Source organism: Heterocephalus glaber, unplaced genomic scaffold (assembly GCF_053883595.1).
Source record: "Heterocephalus glaber isolate CG9 unplaced genomic scaffold, H.glaber_assembly_v1.0 deba00001497, whole genome shotgun sequence".
NCBI classification, from domain to species: domain Eukaryota; kingdom Metazoa; phylum Chordata; class Mammalia; order Rodentia; family Bathyergidae; genus Heterocephalus; species Heterocephalus glaber.
In genome coordinates, this window is record NW_028258320.1 from 45,963,836 (window position 1) to 45,981,336 (window position 17,501).

Genomic DNA, 17,501 nt, shown 5'->3' on the forward strand with positions numbered 1-17,501 from the left:
AGCGGAGTAAAACACCAATCTGAAAAGTATAGTTCAGGGTGAAAAAAAAGAGGTGACTAGTAGAATGAGAAATGTGGTAATGCCATTTATGTAAAATCAAAGCAACCACAGGCAACATGCAATACCCACACAAGTGACAGATATGATTATCTTTAAGAAGAAGAGATGCAAGTGAGCTAGATATTAAAAAAGGATCAATAAATAAAGACAACAGAAGGGCCTCAACACATTTTGAAATTATAAGTAATATGCAAACAATGATGTTTCCCTACCTTTCTCTTAAGGTTATTCTGAGGAGCTGATAAGATTATGCATATGAAAACAAAAGTTAATTTCATTAAAATCTTCATATTGGAGGGCCAGGGATTTAGCTCAGTGGTGCCACGCCTGCCTCACAAGCACAAGGTCCTGAGTTCAATCCCCGGTACCAAAAAAAAAAAAACCACTCCATATTGGATAGAGGAACTGAACAGAGATAGAGTTTCCTTCAGCAGGAAGCTGTTACTGGGGCAGTGCTCTGCCCTGGCTTCAGAGTCTGCTAGTAAGATGACATCAGAGTCCCTATTCAGGAGGATAGCAGGCTCCCCCTCACTCCTGCAGACATCACTTGATGGCATAACCAGAGCTGGAGCAGTCTCTTCCCATGGACCCACTGCAAACAGCTCACTTGGGCCCTCGAAAGAAGAGACCCAGGCAGACAGGCACCTTGATGGCCTCAGGTCCTCATAACATCCGATTTGGAGATTTGGTCCTCTTCATTTTGGAGAAGAAAATGGGAACCTCTCGCAGAGCCTTCCTCATGGAGCTGGCCCGAAAGAAAGGTTTCAGGGTTGAAAACGAGCTCAGGTAGGATAGTACTGTTTCACTCGGTAAGCAAGCAGGGGCTTTGTGAACAGCCTCTGGCACCCATGGAACCTGTATGGAAGAGGTGATGTTCCCACTGGGAGAGCAGAGATCTGAAATTAAAGAGTAAATTTGAGTCAATTAGTTCAGGGAAACAAGATGAGTGGACACTGAAAGTAATTATATTAAAACTAGTTGGCACCAGAAGATAAACTGTTTTTGCCTTTCAGTATTATGAAATGAGTTATCTAAATGTGCTAAACAGAAAACTAGTTGGGAAATTTCATACTGAACCACTCAATTTCATTCTTGACCAAATTAAACAAAATACCACTGAACTCAATCAAAAGATGTCAGGTACTTTGGGCAGAAGGATGGGTTTGTTGCTTGACTCTTTTGTTGTTGTTGTTGGTATCGGGTATCGAACTCGGGTCCTTGCGCTTGCACAGCAGGCAGCAAAACCACTGAGCTAAATCCCCAGCCTGTTGCTTGACTCTTACCTGAACATCTGGCTGTTCTAAGGTAGCCAGTGTCTGATGGGCTGGCTGAGTGACTAGCTGCCTCACTACAGGCACCAAGATGTGTCCTGATTATGCTTTTCTGAAGAAGAGTCCAAGTGAGGTTTAGAAAGGGATGCTGATTAAAGATTCAGTGACAGTTTTTCCAGGGTAACAGATACCATGCTAGTGATGTGATCAGAGCCCAGGCAAGGAGGTACTCACTTAGTTGAAGCAATCATTTGGATCATCTAGACTGGTTTACTCACTAATTTGCTCACCATACACAGCAGTGATCCTCGTGGTTTTTCGGTCAGTTATATAAGCTCTTCACTGGTCTCATATAGATAAAAAAATAAATCCAGAAACAAGTGGTATAAGTACCTTTATATAATTAGTGGTTCCAGACAGAATGGATGGGGCTATGCAATGGAGACAGAGTCAGATCCATGCAATTTCCTGGCTGGAACTGTGCAAGGAATAGATTGATCACACATTTTTTTCAGGAAAAATTACAAGAATTCTATGTGAAAAAACAATTTTTTATTTTAGTCTTTGATATTTAAAACATAAAATTGTCAAGTTTTTGCTGGTTAAATGTCAGCTTCAAAGTTTTGGGTAGATATTTTAGAATAATCAGAAATGTTAAATCTTAAAACACTATAATTCATATGACATTGACTTATTTTTTCTTTTGCTTAATGTTCCATTCAGGAACTTTTGAATTTCTCATGATCTCGCTCCGTCTTATGTCCCTTTGCATGGTCTCCTTTTTTTCCTTTTCTGTCCCCCTTTTCCCCTTGTGTTAAGCCCCCGAAGCCACTTTCAATCTCATTCCTAACACCCTTTCCACAAAATCTTACATTTCATCTAATTGTTAAGCCTGCCTCATACAGACTTACATAGAATGTTAGAGTTAGGAAAGGGAAAGAGTAGATAGTTTACCTAAAAGGCCAAAAGCCAGAAATTCAAAAACAGAAATTAAAAGCCTTAGCAAATATTGAACTGCTATTCATGGTTTAAAAAAATTGGCAAGGAGTGGGCAGGAAGGTGAGAGCCAGCCAGTCAGTTCACCACTTACAGGGAAAGCTTTTCGTTGAATGTCCACACTTCCAGCAAGCCACACTAGCTTAGTCTCAGATGCAGCAACAAATCTGTACACAGTAGCTAGGGCAGGTACTTAGTGAGATTATGGGAGGCAAGTTTCTTCTGTTCACAGGAGAGCCAAAGAGAGCTCTGTGCCCCAGAAGCCTGCTGCTGGGGACCAAAGCCCAGCTGCTCAGGCTACAGAGGAAATGGGGCCAGGGGAGCAAACTGCTGCTATGCATGTGACAGGGGCAAAGTTCCCAGGCTGGTAGCTCAGAAGACACATTAAACACACATGTGCTCTCTGGAGCAAAACAAAACACAGGAAGTAGAAGTCTAAGGTCTCTCTGTACCTAGATATACACACTTAAATTGGAAAGGAAAATAAAAATTATTGTAGAAGGAAATCTAGAGAAAAGAAACCTACAAATCTGTGCATAAGAAATCTAGAGACTTTAAATCCTGGCACTGACCATTCTCAGCCACACGGTTTGGGGCAGAGTTCCCTCTTTAACTCCCTTAGTGCAGGCTAGAGCAGAATCAGAATCTACTGCTTGCCGCTTTCTTATTTCATCCTGGGTTTCAATATATTGAGTTTCTTCTGTCATCAACCCTCTTCTATGAACACATTAGCTAAATTCTCCTTTGTATCTTGATCCAAATTCTGATGTTGAAGCAGAAAGAGCTGTGGCCAGAAAGATGGCCTGTACATTAACATCTATCCACTAGTTTCACACATGCTAAGTTTTATTGTTCAAGCAGCTGGAACCCCACTGGATGATACTATCCTCCCACTAACACTTTCATAACTTAACTACAGTGGAAAGCATTGTCTTTGATGAAAGCAAAATGCAACATCACACCATCATTAACAAAAAGCTTTCTTAGTACCCACTTTCATATTCGTCAGGCTCTGGAAATGCAAAATAGTAGAAGACATAAGACTTGGAAGTAAGGAGTTTACAATAATTTCAGGTAGTTAGAAAGTGTACCTTTATTGTCATCTCACCTAAAAAAAATAGCTAACCATATATTCCAAGTATGTAATAGTCTTTCTTTCAAAAACAAAGAAGAAAAAAGGAGGAGAGAACTGGGTAAAAGAGAGAGAGAATGAGAGAAACTAGCATTTCTCATCCAATTCTTTTTTTTGTATTATTTTGGTTTAATTTAAGCTGGCTGCTTGTACATTCTATTCTTTCACTATATGACATTAGAAATGTAACTTCTACTTCACTTATTATCTCAAACTATTGTGTCTGAAGTCTCTGGGAATCTCATGGTAATACAGTTCATATTTTTTTTCACCTGAATGTTGGCAGAGACTTAGTCCTTCATCAAAGTTGAACGCAGCTTCTAGGTTGGCCCCCTTTAAATGCCTGCTGAGAAAGATAATGGCTGCCAGAGAATTTATTGTTTTTCCTAGTCAAATCTCAACAAAGATCAAATATGCCCCCCGAAGCCCCTCTCAGACGGTTGCTTTGAAAGTTGCAATTATAAATTCTTTCTCTGCCCCTTTGAGATGTGAGTCTTCTAACTAGTAAACTATTACCCTCAGAACTACCTTCCATCTCTTTAAAATAGAAACACTCAAGGAGATAACTCTCACTTCCAGTCTCTGTGGGAGGGTAAGGGTCTAACTTTAGTGGGCACCTTGCTCTAATTCACAAAACAGAAGTTTGTTTCTCCTTCAGGTGAGAGCCAGGTAAAAAATTCCTTGATTTCTGCCTCATGTCTTTTACTATTTTGCATTTCCAGAACATGATAAATATTGCACAGGGTGGAGGTGCGTACTAATAGAAATCCTTTCTAAAAATTAATTTTATTGGTACATTTTAGGTATACAATATAATGACATTCATCATTGGAAATTTGCACTTTTACATAATCCATCTTGGTTCTTATTTTTTTTCCCATTCCCCCGCCCTCCCTTCAACCCCTCCATCCCTCCCTATTTACAAAGACTTTGTTTCCATTTTTTCTTTTTCTCACATTAATTCCATTCCCTTCTTTCTTTACCCCTACCCTTCCCACTTCCCCTTCCCCTTTGCCCCTTTTCTTCCTATTTCACATTATCTATTATACCTTTTAGTCCTTATTTACACTTTCAGTTTCTCACACTAGAGAACTATTCAGTATTTGCACATGTGTGTCCTATTTATTTCGCTTGTGTATCACCTCAATGTGCATCCATTTAGCTATAAATGTCTCTAGTTTCTCATTCTTTATGGCTGAGTAGAACTCCATTTTATTAAAAAACCACATTTTCTATATCCAGTCTCCAGTTGATGGGCAATTGGACTGCTTTCAAGCTTTAGCTATTACAAATTGTGCTGCTATGAACATGGGTACACATATATCACTGTGGTATGATTCTTTTAATTCTTTGGGGAAGATACCCAGCAGGGGAATAGCTGGGTCAAATGGGACTTCCAGTCCTAGTTCTTTGAGGTATCTCCATACTGATTTGCGCAGTGGTTGCATCAGTCTACACTCCCACCAGCAGTGGAGCAGTGTTCCTCTTTCCCCACAGCCCCACCAGCATCTGTTATTGGTTGATTTCGTGATAGCAGCCATTCTTTCTGGGACTAATAGAAATCTTTGTTGATGATATTTCTCCTTGCTTCCATTGAAGACAACAGTACCCTTCCAATGGTACCTTTATAGATGCATTATGGAAGTCTTAGCAGGAAACTAGTATCATCTACATAAGCTCCAATTAACAAGGCCCATATGGCTTCCCACATAGACAAATTCCCATTACTCCTCATGTCTTTCCCAGTACACTTCAGCCTGTTTTCTGCCTTTCCTTCCCACAAGGATGAGAACATTTTATACTTGACTCTTTTTTATTGCAATATAAAATCTGTCCTTACTGCTTTAAATAGTCTCCAGTTTTGTTTATATTTGACAATGTTTTATCACTTCAAATTGTGGTGTTTAAAACCAAAATATTCAAAGTGAATGTTTGGAAAATAAACAGAACACCAGATGAAAGAAACTGGTTACCTCTCTAGAAAATAAAGATGTTGAAGTGGTTCATCTTCATGCCCTTCCAGGTCCAACATCCAAATGCAACTTTGTCGAATTTTATTTATGTATTTTCTCACTCTTCCCCCCATCTTGCATGTCTTCTCCTATATCTGTCTGCTTCCCAGACCCAAAGCCCCTAAACTCCCCTAGAAGAAAGGACTTATTCCCTGCAGTGCTGCAAGGCTCATTGCCTAGAGTCACCTTATCCAGTCACTGGACAGAGACTGGATCCAGTCATGGCTCCAAACTCCATGAGTCTACCAAGTAGACCTCATCTGGACAACTGAGACAATTTTCTTACACATAGTAGGCTTCAAGAAATATTTGCTCACCAAAAAAAAAAAAGAAATATTTGCTCAGAAAATGATCTGATGAATATGAAACCAGCCCAAGGAACTTGTGCTTACCAAGACTAATTTTTGTAATTAAAAATATTTTTCCTGCAATGCATGAGTATCACTTCTTTCATTAGCAACCTAATTAAAACTTTATTTTTTAAACTGAAAAACAAGGAATGTAAACATGCTCCAGTTCAAATTACTTTCTATTCCAAAATTTGTGAACTTTAATAACAATGTTCATAATCGTATTTAAGATAGGCCCCCCCAAAACCAAGGCAAGAGCCTCTAGGGTATAGAGAACAGGGCTGGAAATAGAATCTTGTCTTAGTGATACTTAAGAGAATATGGAATAAAACTGCTTTGATTATTTTCGGTTTCAAGGATTCTGAAACACACCAGTTGCTAAAGGAAACTGGCAGGAGGATTTTAAAACCATAAACAGGTCAATTTAACTATAAATGACTAAAGTCATTATTTGCAAAATAAGTCCTACATCAGATGAGAAGGGTCCAGAATGACATTTCCCAGGAAACAAAACAGTTGTAAGGGCAATGAAAAAAACAAAAGGGCTGAAGAAATCAGACTGGCTGGCAGGGTGGAGTGTCTGACTGGGACAAAGAAAGATGGCTGCCTTTCTCTTTATGGAGGGTTCCTCTGAATTCACAGAGATGGGTAGGACCAGCTAGGGGAAGAAAGGCTGGAAGAGCTGAGAAACTGGTATCTGAGAAAAAATTCAGAACTGAGATTTATAAGTTAATTTCCTAATCCAAGCTTTTAAACATCTGAGAACTACATGTACAATTCTTGCAATATCTTTTAAATTTTCATGTAAAATTATATTCATAATGTGTTTCTTCATTGACACATGAGAATCATACATATTTATGGGACACAGTATAATAATTCAATACATGTCTTATACTATACCCCATAAATGTGTAATAATCAAATTGTTACTGCTGGGGCTCAGCCAAGCCTGGATTCAGATCTCATTGTTTTGGGATCCTCGGTTCATTTTCCTACCACAACCAAGTACGAAAAAACACCACAATGTTAAAAAGATTGATATTGCAGATTTTTTGGTTTGTACTTTCAATTTTCTGTGAATATTTCATAGCCAGAAAAAAGTTATTTAAAAAATTATTTCAGTCCCATGAAAACTCAAAAGTTTAATGTCATTAAAAACCAGTTGTGTGGCGTCCTTTGAAAAAAAACTCCTAAAAGTAAAGAAATGATTTTATTTACAATTTGACCAAATTGGAGAAGGAAGCTAGTCTACCTCCTACCCTCCAAAACACAGAAGCACTCCAATTTACAGAAGGTGTAAAGCAAAAGCCAGGAAATATTCATACATCAATTTAGTCAAGCTTTAGTCTAGAAGGCTGAAAATCTGGAGTTCTCTTTGGCATCATGCCTTTAGAGGTGGCAGTTTACACTGACATCATGAGGAAACTTGGAGAAACAGTTTATCTTTTTTAAAAAATCCTAGTTTTTAAACAGTCATTTTACCTTTTCAGTTACAAAGAGTAGTTAGCATTTCCATCTCCTTACGTGTTTGTCATTTCTTTGTGTTTGAAACCTTAGAGACTCTCTCTCCTAGTTCTACATGAAGTGCACAATAAGTTTATCATGAAATATACTCACCCTTCTGGTGCCCTACTATGTCCACCCTGTTTCAGGTGATTCTAGAGGTGAATACTAGAACAGATTTCTTCTGTTTAATGATATTTTGGTACCTGTTTTCCAACCTCTCTCTATTGTCCCTTCCCTTGATGCATTTCTCCTAATTGTCCCTAAACCAAATCATTAGAAAAAAATTAGCTTTGCCTTAAAATCAATATCCATAAAAACTATGGTTGATATGTATAATTTATAAATCCAGATAAACTCACAGGATTTTTGAATGTTCAGTTGTGCATCCCATACAATTATGTCATGTACCTACAGAGAAGTGAGTACTAGAGGGGATGATAATGTCTATCTCATGATGTTACTGATTTTCTTTAGTATATGTGCTGTGGAAGTGAGCACTCATGGTGTTATTAATAATTAAATAATATAATGCATGAAATATGCCTGCCATAATATCTGACATAGAGTATTACTTCAATATTATTAATATTTTCAATATTAGAGTGCTCAGAGCAGAAAAGAATCTATGTACCAGCAAATAGACAGATACCGTTAACACAGCAATAAGAAATTGCCACCCTAGAGGGAGTGAGTCTCCAGGTAATACTTCTCAGTGCAAACTCAAGACTAAAAGTAAACAAGTGCACAGTTAGAATTGTCTGCAAGGGACCAATCACAACCCCAATCCAGGAAGCACACTGTAGACCAGATCCTGACAGCCATGTAGAGAGAACTGGCCAAAATCAGGCAACACAGAAGATGGGAAATATACACAGGGCCAGAGCAGAAATTATCCTCTAAATTTATATTTCCTAAATTACTTGTAATGAAGGACTAGTTTACAAAAAAATCTGTATCAGACCAATGCTTTTAAAAAGAAAATCAATAAAACTATTGCGGCAATGTCAAATTACAGTCAAAGTTTCTAAATCCTGACTCTTTTTTTCTTTCTGCTCTTACCTTGTTGAAAACCAGTGGCCAGCAACACTGAACTTTGAGTAGCGTTGGCTTAAGAGATCTGGCTTGTTTGATTTTTTTAGTTTTCATATGTGCTTATTATTACTCATGTTTTGTTTTGTTTACTAGTTGCTTGATGAGAGTCTCCCTTCATATGATATCACCTACAAATTTTCTTACCTAAATTAACAAGTGTATCTGGTTCTCATTCACTCTTGTGGGTGTGGACAAGTCCATACTACCCCTGGAAAGCCCAGGAGGAGAAGCAGTGCGGGTGCTGGTTAGAGAGAGGATAGTGAGTGGCCTGAAGTTGAGCCCCAGGACTCCTCCTCAGCACCTTCTCCTTCTGAGTTTAGACAAACCTTATTTGTAATAAGAATAATAAATATTAATACTTATTACAACAATATTACAATGTGTAATAATAAATATCACAATAATATAATAATTTAAATGTTTCCCTTTAAAGGGAAGAAATATAGACTCACAATTCTTATATATGCTTATTAATTCTTTAGTTGTCCTCTTAAAGTGTTGACATAAAAAACCTTTAAAGAAGTTTATTATAAATAATTTTGGGAATTATATGGGCCTAGAATAGGAAAAGAGTTACCTACCTTTCCTTGACCTCTGAAAAATGTTGTTTAACCACAACTTATTTCTGCTTGGCTCTGCGTCACATCCTGCCACCCAGGTGGTCTCAGCACCAACCTCCAGCCCCCACCTCTTAGATCCCAAATGTCAATCAGATATTTTTATTTGGGTTTCTTGCTGTCTTCTAATGCAGTGTGCCTAAAACAACTCCAATTCCACTCCCCCTTTTCCCCAAAAGAAATGCAACTTCCTAAATTCCTATTTCTACCAAAGGTGATGCTACTTTACACTGATGAATATGTTGGAGTAATATTGGATTCTACTTTTTACCTTTCATAGGTGAACTAATGCCAGGTGTCCATCATGTTTCTCCTTTGCCTTCCTTTCTAGTGCTGTAGGAACCAGACTGGATTAAAATAATCTTAAATCTGGTCTATTGTTTCATCCTTCTAAGTAGTTTCCCAAGTGTTCCCATCCCTACTCTCTCCCCTCAAAATCATTTCTGTACTCAATTAGTCCTTTAGAATAACACCATAATGCTATTGATGTCCTCATAAAAGGACATCAGCTTCATAATTCCGGAAAAGAGGAACCAACTTCCTCAATAAGGCTTTTAAGACCTTTACAATATGATTTCCCTACTGACTCAACAACTATAACTAATTCCCAAAATAATCTCTCTATTCCATTTCAGGCCGTTCCCTTCCTTGTCCTTCTGGCTTCTGAATCTTTTCTTCCAACAGTACCCAAAGTTCTGCCTTCCAGCCACCTTATTCCTTCCATCTATCAAGATCAGACATAAATTCTAGATGTTCTACAAAGCCATCTGCCTCTCCCAGCTCACACCAAGCTCTTCTTTTCTGAATATCATTTACAAATCTTGTCCATGCCTCATATCTTCTCATAATTCATATTGGTAACCCTCTGTTTCATTTAATATCCAGAAATGTTCTTTTTCTTCTTTAGTACCCAACTCCCTCCCACCACCACCACCACCACCACAAGAACCTGGGGTTGTTCATATAATAGTGAACAACAATAGGCTGAAGAGTCAATCAAAAAGAAGGAAAGAAAGAAAGAAAGAAAGAAAGAAAGAAAGAAAGAAAGAAAGTCAAGGAAGAGAACTAGGAAAAGAAAGAGAAAATAATTTTACTTTTCTCTTAGATGCCTGGTTTGCTCTTAGTGTTTCCCAAATTTATAGACTACTTGAACTAAAAGGGTCTTAAAAATCATTAGATCCAATGATATGATGCTAACTATTAAGATTTGTTGAAAAGTAGACATAACATAACTGATCTAGCTGAGACATTAAAAAAAAGTATCATTTACCAGTTGGGTGCGCTTATGATATCGTTTACATTCTCTGTTCTTCAGTGTTCTCAGTTTTGAAGTGTGAATAGTATCACACTTCTTTGAGGAGTTATGTAAATATTAGATGAGATGATATACATAAAGTACTTGGACAGTGCTTGACCATGGTAAGTGTCCAGTGGTTGTTAGAGAAAAGATCCCTGCCTGACTTACATCACAGGAGTATGCTTCAAAACACATAGAGCAAAATTTCCCAACCTACTAATAGGTTAACAGTGGAATGTTGCTACGGTCTGAATGTTTATGTTCATTCAAATTCATTTCATGAAACCTAATTCTCAAGTTAATGGTATTAGGTGAGACCTTTGGAAAGCGATTAGGTGAATTAGATTAATGTCCTTATAGAAGAAGCACCAGAGAACTGCCCTCCCTTTCCACCAGCTGAGGACAATTAGTGGGTGCCATTTATGAAGAATGGGCCCTCACCAGACACTGAATCTGTCAGCACCTTGATCTTGGACTTCCCAGCCTCTGGCACTGTGAGGAATACTTTTCTGTTGTTTATCAATTACCCCTTCTAAGGTGTTTTGTTACAGAATCTCAAGTGGACTAAGATAAATGTATTTGTGCCCACCTCTGTACATCTGTATCTATTTCTACTTGAACTTTTGCTAATGACATAAAATGTATTTCTAACTGTGGGTCCCAGTCAAACAACTTTGAAGGCTACTGGATTAAATAAAAATGAAATAGTGCATCAAAACTGTATTTGTAGTGCTAGGTTCTACTTTAAGAACAATTTCATCTTCCATCTTCTCTGAATCTTGGTTTTTCCATTGACACCACAATAATAAATATCTAATAAAAATTGCTAAGTTTGTCTTAATTTTTCTTGCATCTGACATGTAATGTAGACCACTGTTGCTTCGCTAACTGAAATAGAGAGGACTCCCTTACATGGAGGCCTGAATTCTCCAGGCCTATGGAAAGTTCTAGTGAGCATTTTCTCCATTAGATGGAACATGCTGAAACCTGGAAGGCAGGGACAGTTTCTGATTTTGAAAGCTCCTTAGCTGATAACTTTGCGTTGCATTTTGCAGTGATTCTGTCACTCACATAGTGGCAGAGAATAACTCGGGTAATGATGTTCTGGAGTGGCTGCAGGTACAGAACATCCAAGCCAGCTCCCAGCTAGAACTCCTGGACGTCTCCTGGCTGATAGAGTGCATGGGAGCAGGGAAACCAGTGGAGATGACAGGAAGACACCAGCTTGTTGTGAGTATTCTGGCCCTTTGCTTGATGGTCAAGAACCCCAAATCTTCATTGCCCTTTGCTTGATGGTTAAGAACATAGGTTCTGGAGTCAACAAACCTAGGTACAACCTCAAATTTTCTGCTTATTTCCTGTGTGACCTTGGACAAGTCACTAGCTTTTGCCAAACTTCAGTTTTCTACTCTATCATAAAACAATAACGCCCAATTCATAAGACAAATGAAGGTTAGAATTACATACTTATAAAGCATTTACAGGGCCTAATGTATTATAGGCAGTGAATAGATGGTAGCTATTTTATGAACATATTTAAACACAAACATTTCAAATTATTTAAGCCTTGATGTTCTGGAAACCAGAAACAGAGAGTTCTTATGTACTATGTACTATGTACTATGGTCATTCAGGAAAAAGAAAGAAAAAACAATTAAGTTCTCAGTTCCAAATCCTTGACCATTAGAACTAGAATCTTTGGGAAGAGAACTTGGATCATCATAAATTCAGAGAAAATAAAAATGGTAATTCTTGTTGGCTCTTTGTCACTTTTTTTTTCTAATTTAACAAATAATACATGTTAATGATGGCAAATACAAATATTAGAAATGTATATAACATGTAATTTAAGTCCCTGATAATTTTATCCTCCTTCCAGTGACAAATGCCATCAAACGGTTCCCAATTATTTTTCTCTATATATACCTACTGTTATTACTATTATTGTTTAAAATTGATGTTTATGCTTTTGTCTAGGTAAGAGACTCTCCAGCTAGCCCCAACCCAGGACCCCAGAAGACTCCATCACTTGCAGTACAAAAGATCCCTGAGTACGCATGTCAGAGGAGAACCACTTTAGACAACTGTAACTACATATTCACGGTAATAGTGCTTTACTTCAACACCCAGAGCAAATGAAGGACTTGCAAGTTCTTTCTATGGATCTACAACCTAAATTCTGATTTTTCTGGAAATCTGGGAAAGGTTTCTCCTTTCTGACAAGAATGGGTCCCTTTCTTTCATGGAAATGGACTAAATACATTTGAGTTGTATTCTGTAGGGTGCTGATTCCTGAAAGTTGTTGTAAATGGACACAATATTTATCAAAGGCAAATATTCTGAAAAATCAAATATTATAATTACTCCAAAACATAGTAAGAGCAAATTGCATGGGAATAACAATAATGTATCACCAGCCTTTGCTGGGAAGCCAAAAGATGAAGAGTCTGCCGATGTAGATTTTAGCCTGACATTAGCTAGCCTGGGCAAGTCAATTCCTCTCTCTGAGCCTCAGCTCCTCATCTATGCAATAAGAAGTGAGCTTGATCATCTCTATAGACCTGAAGTTTTTCAGATGAGTCTAAAAAACCTACAGCTGCTTGTCTTCTAGCCTAGTGGTCAATGGTGACCTGGATAAAACATGCAGTAGTGTATCAGACACAAAGCTTCTCACTTCTGGACTTCCAAACCCACATCTGTGAGGAATATCAGGAAATTGGAGCTCTTGGGCTACTGAGCATGATATCCCAGAGCTTCAGCTGCTAACTCTTCTGCTAGCAATATAAACATGCTCCATTTTATATAGCCCTGGCTCTGGGACTGTGTGACCCATGAGCATAACCATTCATTCAATGAACCTGATTTAAATGCTGGCCATATTCGATGTGCATAGTAAGAGACACCTAGTGATAGCAACAGAACCCTAAAGACAGATCAGGGAGGAAGACAGCAAAAAGGGAGGGGTCATGCCAAGTGGGAATAGTGGGATACAGTGAGCAAAGGTCATTTTTTGGCTAAATCATTCCTGAATATCTAATAGCAGAGAACTCAGTTTACTTGTAATGCATTTGGCACCTGTCACTTCAGTTCAACTCCACTTGACCTCATATAGGAAGATGCAAAGGAATAGGAGGCTAAATTCTGACCTTCAAGGAAACTGTCCAGTATGTAAAGGAGTGCAAGAGACATTTGTGAGTGATCACTGTTTCAAGGGTTTTTGCCTATCTGGTTTTGTTTCTCAGAATGCCTTTGAGATACTGGCTGAAGATTGTGAGTTTAGAGAGAATGAAGGCTTCTATGTGACATATATGAGAGCAGCCTCTGTACTGAAATCTCTGCCATTCACCATTATCAGTATGAAGGACACAGAGGGCATTCCCTGCCTGGGAGGCAGGGTGAAGTGTATCATAGAGGTAAGGTTGAAGTCGGGAGGGAGCAGGGAGCTAAAAACAGATTTTCCTGTTAGTTATGTAGTTATAGTATTCACAACTTCTTCTCTTTTTCTGTATCTTTCACTCTCCACATCTATATTTATATAGTATCTATCTATCTATCTGAGATAAATAAATGCAAAAATGTGTATAATCCATACCCTAACATTATCACAGCTAGAGCTGCATGTGGCCAGCTAGTGGAACTAGAAGAACTCTCACGTACTATTATTACATACAGGATAAGGCTCAAGTGTCCTTAGAACTCTACAGCAGGGGAAAGGCTGACTCCCAAAACAGGCTTTGTGGAAGGCTCAGTTCCACTCATGATTTGTCCCCTCCAGAGGAGTGGTAGGTGTGACATTTAGTGATGCTGATTCCTCTTTCTCTCTCTCTCTCTCTCTCTCACTGTGTGTGTGTTCCAAAAAGATGGAGTGATTTTATATACTTAATTGTGTTTAAGACTCCACAGCATGACAAGTTGGTGACCTGGTAGTAATATCAGTATAGTCAAGTCTAAGGTACATTATTCAAGAAAAATTTACTTGGAAGAAGTGGCACTGAGCCACACACCATTAGAACTGAACATGGATTGGCTTTAGTGGATCCAAAAATAACTTGCTCAGTGGAGAAGTCCTCTTATTTTAAAAAGTTGTCATTCATTGAAAAGAAAATTATCAGATATATTTGAGCATGCATTTGCCAGTGAATATTTTTCGCATGGGGCTACTGTAGATTTGTGCCCTAATCGTTCTGCAAGCTTTGCTCTGAAGATTATAAAGGGCTCCTTAAATATATGATAAGCTAGGGTTTTAAATTATAGGAAAATTCTTGCTTTCTCTAAATTAGGTAGGGAAACATACTGCAGGCAATGTACCTGCATTTCATGAGAAATCAAGCTACTAGAGCTATAAATTTGACAGTCTCGGGCTATAACTCTCTAATATCACTAATTTAAAATGTTTTTCAATTGTCCATGTAGGAAATTATTGAAGATGGAGAAAGTTCTGAAGTTAAAGCTGTGTTAAATAATGAACGATATAAATCCTTCAAAGTAAGTGATTTACATGTATTCATTAAATTTTTTTTCAGTTAATCTTTTTAAAATTAATTTTATTGGTACATTTAAGGTATACAATATAATGACATTCATCATTGGAAATTTGCACCTTTACATAATCTCTCTTGGTTCTTATTTTCTAACCCTTCTCCTGCCCTCCCTTCAACCCCTCCAACCCCTCCCTATCTACAAAGACTTTGTTTCCATTTTTTATTTTTCTCACATTAATTCCATTCCCTTCTTTCTTTACCCCTACCCTTCCCCCTTCCCCTTTGCCCCTTTTCTTCCTATTTCACATTATCTATTATATCTTTTAGTCCTTATTTACACTTTCCGTTTCTCACACTAGAGAAACTATTCAGTATTTACACGTGTGTCCTATTTATTTCACTTGAGAGTATCACTGCAATATGCATCTATTTAGCTATAAATGTCTCTAATTTCTCATTCTTTATAGCTGAGTAATACTCCATTTTATTTTTAAAAATCACATTTTCTTTATCCAGTCTCCAGTTCTTGGGCAGTTGGGTTGTTTCCAAGTTTTAACTATCACAAATTGTGCTGTTATGAACATGGATGCACATATATCACTGTGGTATGATTCTTTTAATTCTTTGGTGAAGATACACAGCAGGGGAATAGCTGAGTCAAATGGGACTTCCAATCCTAGTTCTTTGAGGTATCTCCATACTGATTTGCACAGTGGTTGCACCAGTCTACACTCCCACCAGCAGTCAAGTAGGGTTCCTCTTTCCCCACAGCCCCATCAGTATTTGTTATTGATTGATTTCATGATAGCAGCCATTCTCTTTCTGGGGTGAGGTGGAATCTCAGTGTTGTTTTCATTTGCATCTCTCGAATTACCAGTGATGTTGAACATTTTTTCATATGTTTATTTGTTATTTCTACTTCTTTGTCTGAGAAATGTCTGTTCATTTCAGATGCCCATTTTTGGATTGGGTCTTTAAATTTGGGAGGTCTGATTTTTTAAAGTTCTTTAGAGATTCGAGATAGTAGACCTTTGTCTGAGGGACAGCTGGTGAAAATTTTTTCCCACATTGTGGGTTGTCTCTTCACACTGTTGGTTAATCTTATTACTTATTCTGGATGGTTATATCAGTAAACTCAGGGCACCACAACAAAATGCCCCATACAGAGTAGCTTAAACAATAGAAATTCATTTTTTTCTCAGTTCTGGAAGCTTAAAGTTCTATATTAAGGTGTCAGTATAGTTGCATCGTGTTAAGAGCTCTTTTTCTGGCTTGCAGATAATTGCATCATTCCTGTGTCCTCATATGGCAAAGAGAAATGAGAGAAAGCTCACTGGGGCCTCTTCTCAGAAGAGCATGAAATCCATCATGAGAGCCTCCACTTTTGTGACCTCATATAAACTTAATTACCTCCCAATTGTTCATCACACAAGGAACTAGAACCAAATGTATCCTTAGTAGAGTTCTAGGAAGAAGATACCAAAATAATTATGGATGTCCCTAGCTTATTGCCATATTATGATAATGTCTTAGTCACTTTTTTTATCACTAAGACACAATACCCCATACCCACAACTTAAAGGAGGAGGAGTCTATTTTGGCTCATAGTTTTCAGAGGATCGATGCATTGTCAGCTGGCTCCAGGGCAGAAATGGCATAGCAGAGGGAAATGGTGGATGAAAAGCTGTTCACATTATGGCAGTCAGGAAACAGAGAAAGACAAGGGAGGGAAATACACCCTTCAAGGTCATGGGCCCAATGACCCTTCTCTTCTGACCAATCACCATCTACCAGCACACTCAGCTGCTACACTTATTAGTGTGAGTCCATTGATAAGTATAGCATCTCCATGATCCATTCACTTTCCAAAAGCCCTGACTCTGACCACATGAGAGTTTTGAGGGACATTCAGATTTAAACCATAACATTTTGTGCCTGGCCTCTAAAAGATTCATGTGCATATCTTTATGTAAAATCCATTTAGTCCATCTCTAAGTGTCGCTGAATTTTTAACAAATCTCAGCATTGCTGAAAAGACTAAATCCAAAAATCTCCTCTGAGACTCAAAGCTCCTTATCTCTGAGCCTCTATAAAAATCAAAAAAGAATTTAAACACTTCCAACATGCATTGTCTCAGGGTAAATGAATGGAACCAAAAAAGACCAAAATCCTCAAAGGAAAATACTAAATCCTGTAGTTCCATCTCCAGCACCCAAGGCAGGTTCTGGTGAGATGTGAGCTCCAAAGGGCTTGAGTGGTCCTATTCCTACACATTGCTGGTTGCAGCCCTCATGGGCTGTCTCTTGGGTTGGCTCTGATCACTGCCTATGACTTTTCTTAAGACATTTCATGTTTTTGGTTTCTCCAACTTGCTGGCATCTCCACTTCACCTTTAGCTTCACTCTCACAGCTTCACACACAGCTCCCCTCTTAGGAGCACACTGGCCAGCTTCTCAGGCTTTCTTTTGAAATCTGGGTAGAAGCTTCGCTGGAAATTCTTACATTCTGCATGCCTTTAAAACCAGCACCGTGTGTATGATACCAAGGTATGCCACCAACTTGAATAATAGCCAGGTCCTCATGAATATTGTCTGTAGAGTGCCTGAATAGTTTAGTGCTATGAATCAAATCCCAAGGAAACAATTCCCTAGATAGCGCTTCTCCATTTGGCTACTCTGAGGCTC

At 38.2% G+C, this 17,501-nt stretch overlaps 1 protein-coding gene and 1 long non-coding RNA gene across 3 annotated transcripts in view; one reads left to right on the forward strand and one right to left on the reverse strand.

The window, feature by feature from the left end:
* The first annotated feature begins 590 nt into the window (after window positions 1-590).
* Dntt (DNA nucleotidylexotransferase) overlaps window positions 591-17,501 on the forward strand; it is a 41,488-nt gene continuing 24,577 nt past the window's right edge. Inside the window, exons 1-5 of one of the 2 annotated variants that reach the window (XM_004838573.3) lie at window positions 591-846; window positions 11,392-11,566; window positions 12,314-12,439; window positions 13,579-13,749; window positions 14,750-14,821. In XM_004838573.3, the coding sequence (XP_004838630.2) occupies window positions 644-846; window positions 11,392-11,566; window positions 12,314-12,439; window positions 13,579-13,749; window positions 14,750-14,821 (747 nt within the window). In that variant the 5' untranslated portion in view covers window positions 591-643. Of the gene's footprint in view, window positions 847-11,391; window positions 11,567-12,313; window positions 12,446-13,548; window positions 13,750-14,749; window positions 14,822-17,501 lie in introns of both variants that reach the window. The other variant, XM_087185041.1, reaches the window with a different exon arrangement.
* On the reverse strand, window positions 826-2,549 carry LOC147825669 (uncharacterized). The gene is made up of 3 exons (XR_015440378.1): window positions 2,422-2,549; window positions 1,725-1,809; window positions 826-956 (listed from the first exon to the last, which is right to left on the reverse strand). It is a non-coding gene; the product is annotated as an uncharacterized LOC147825669 (long non-coding RNA).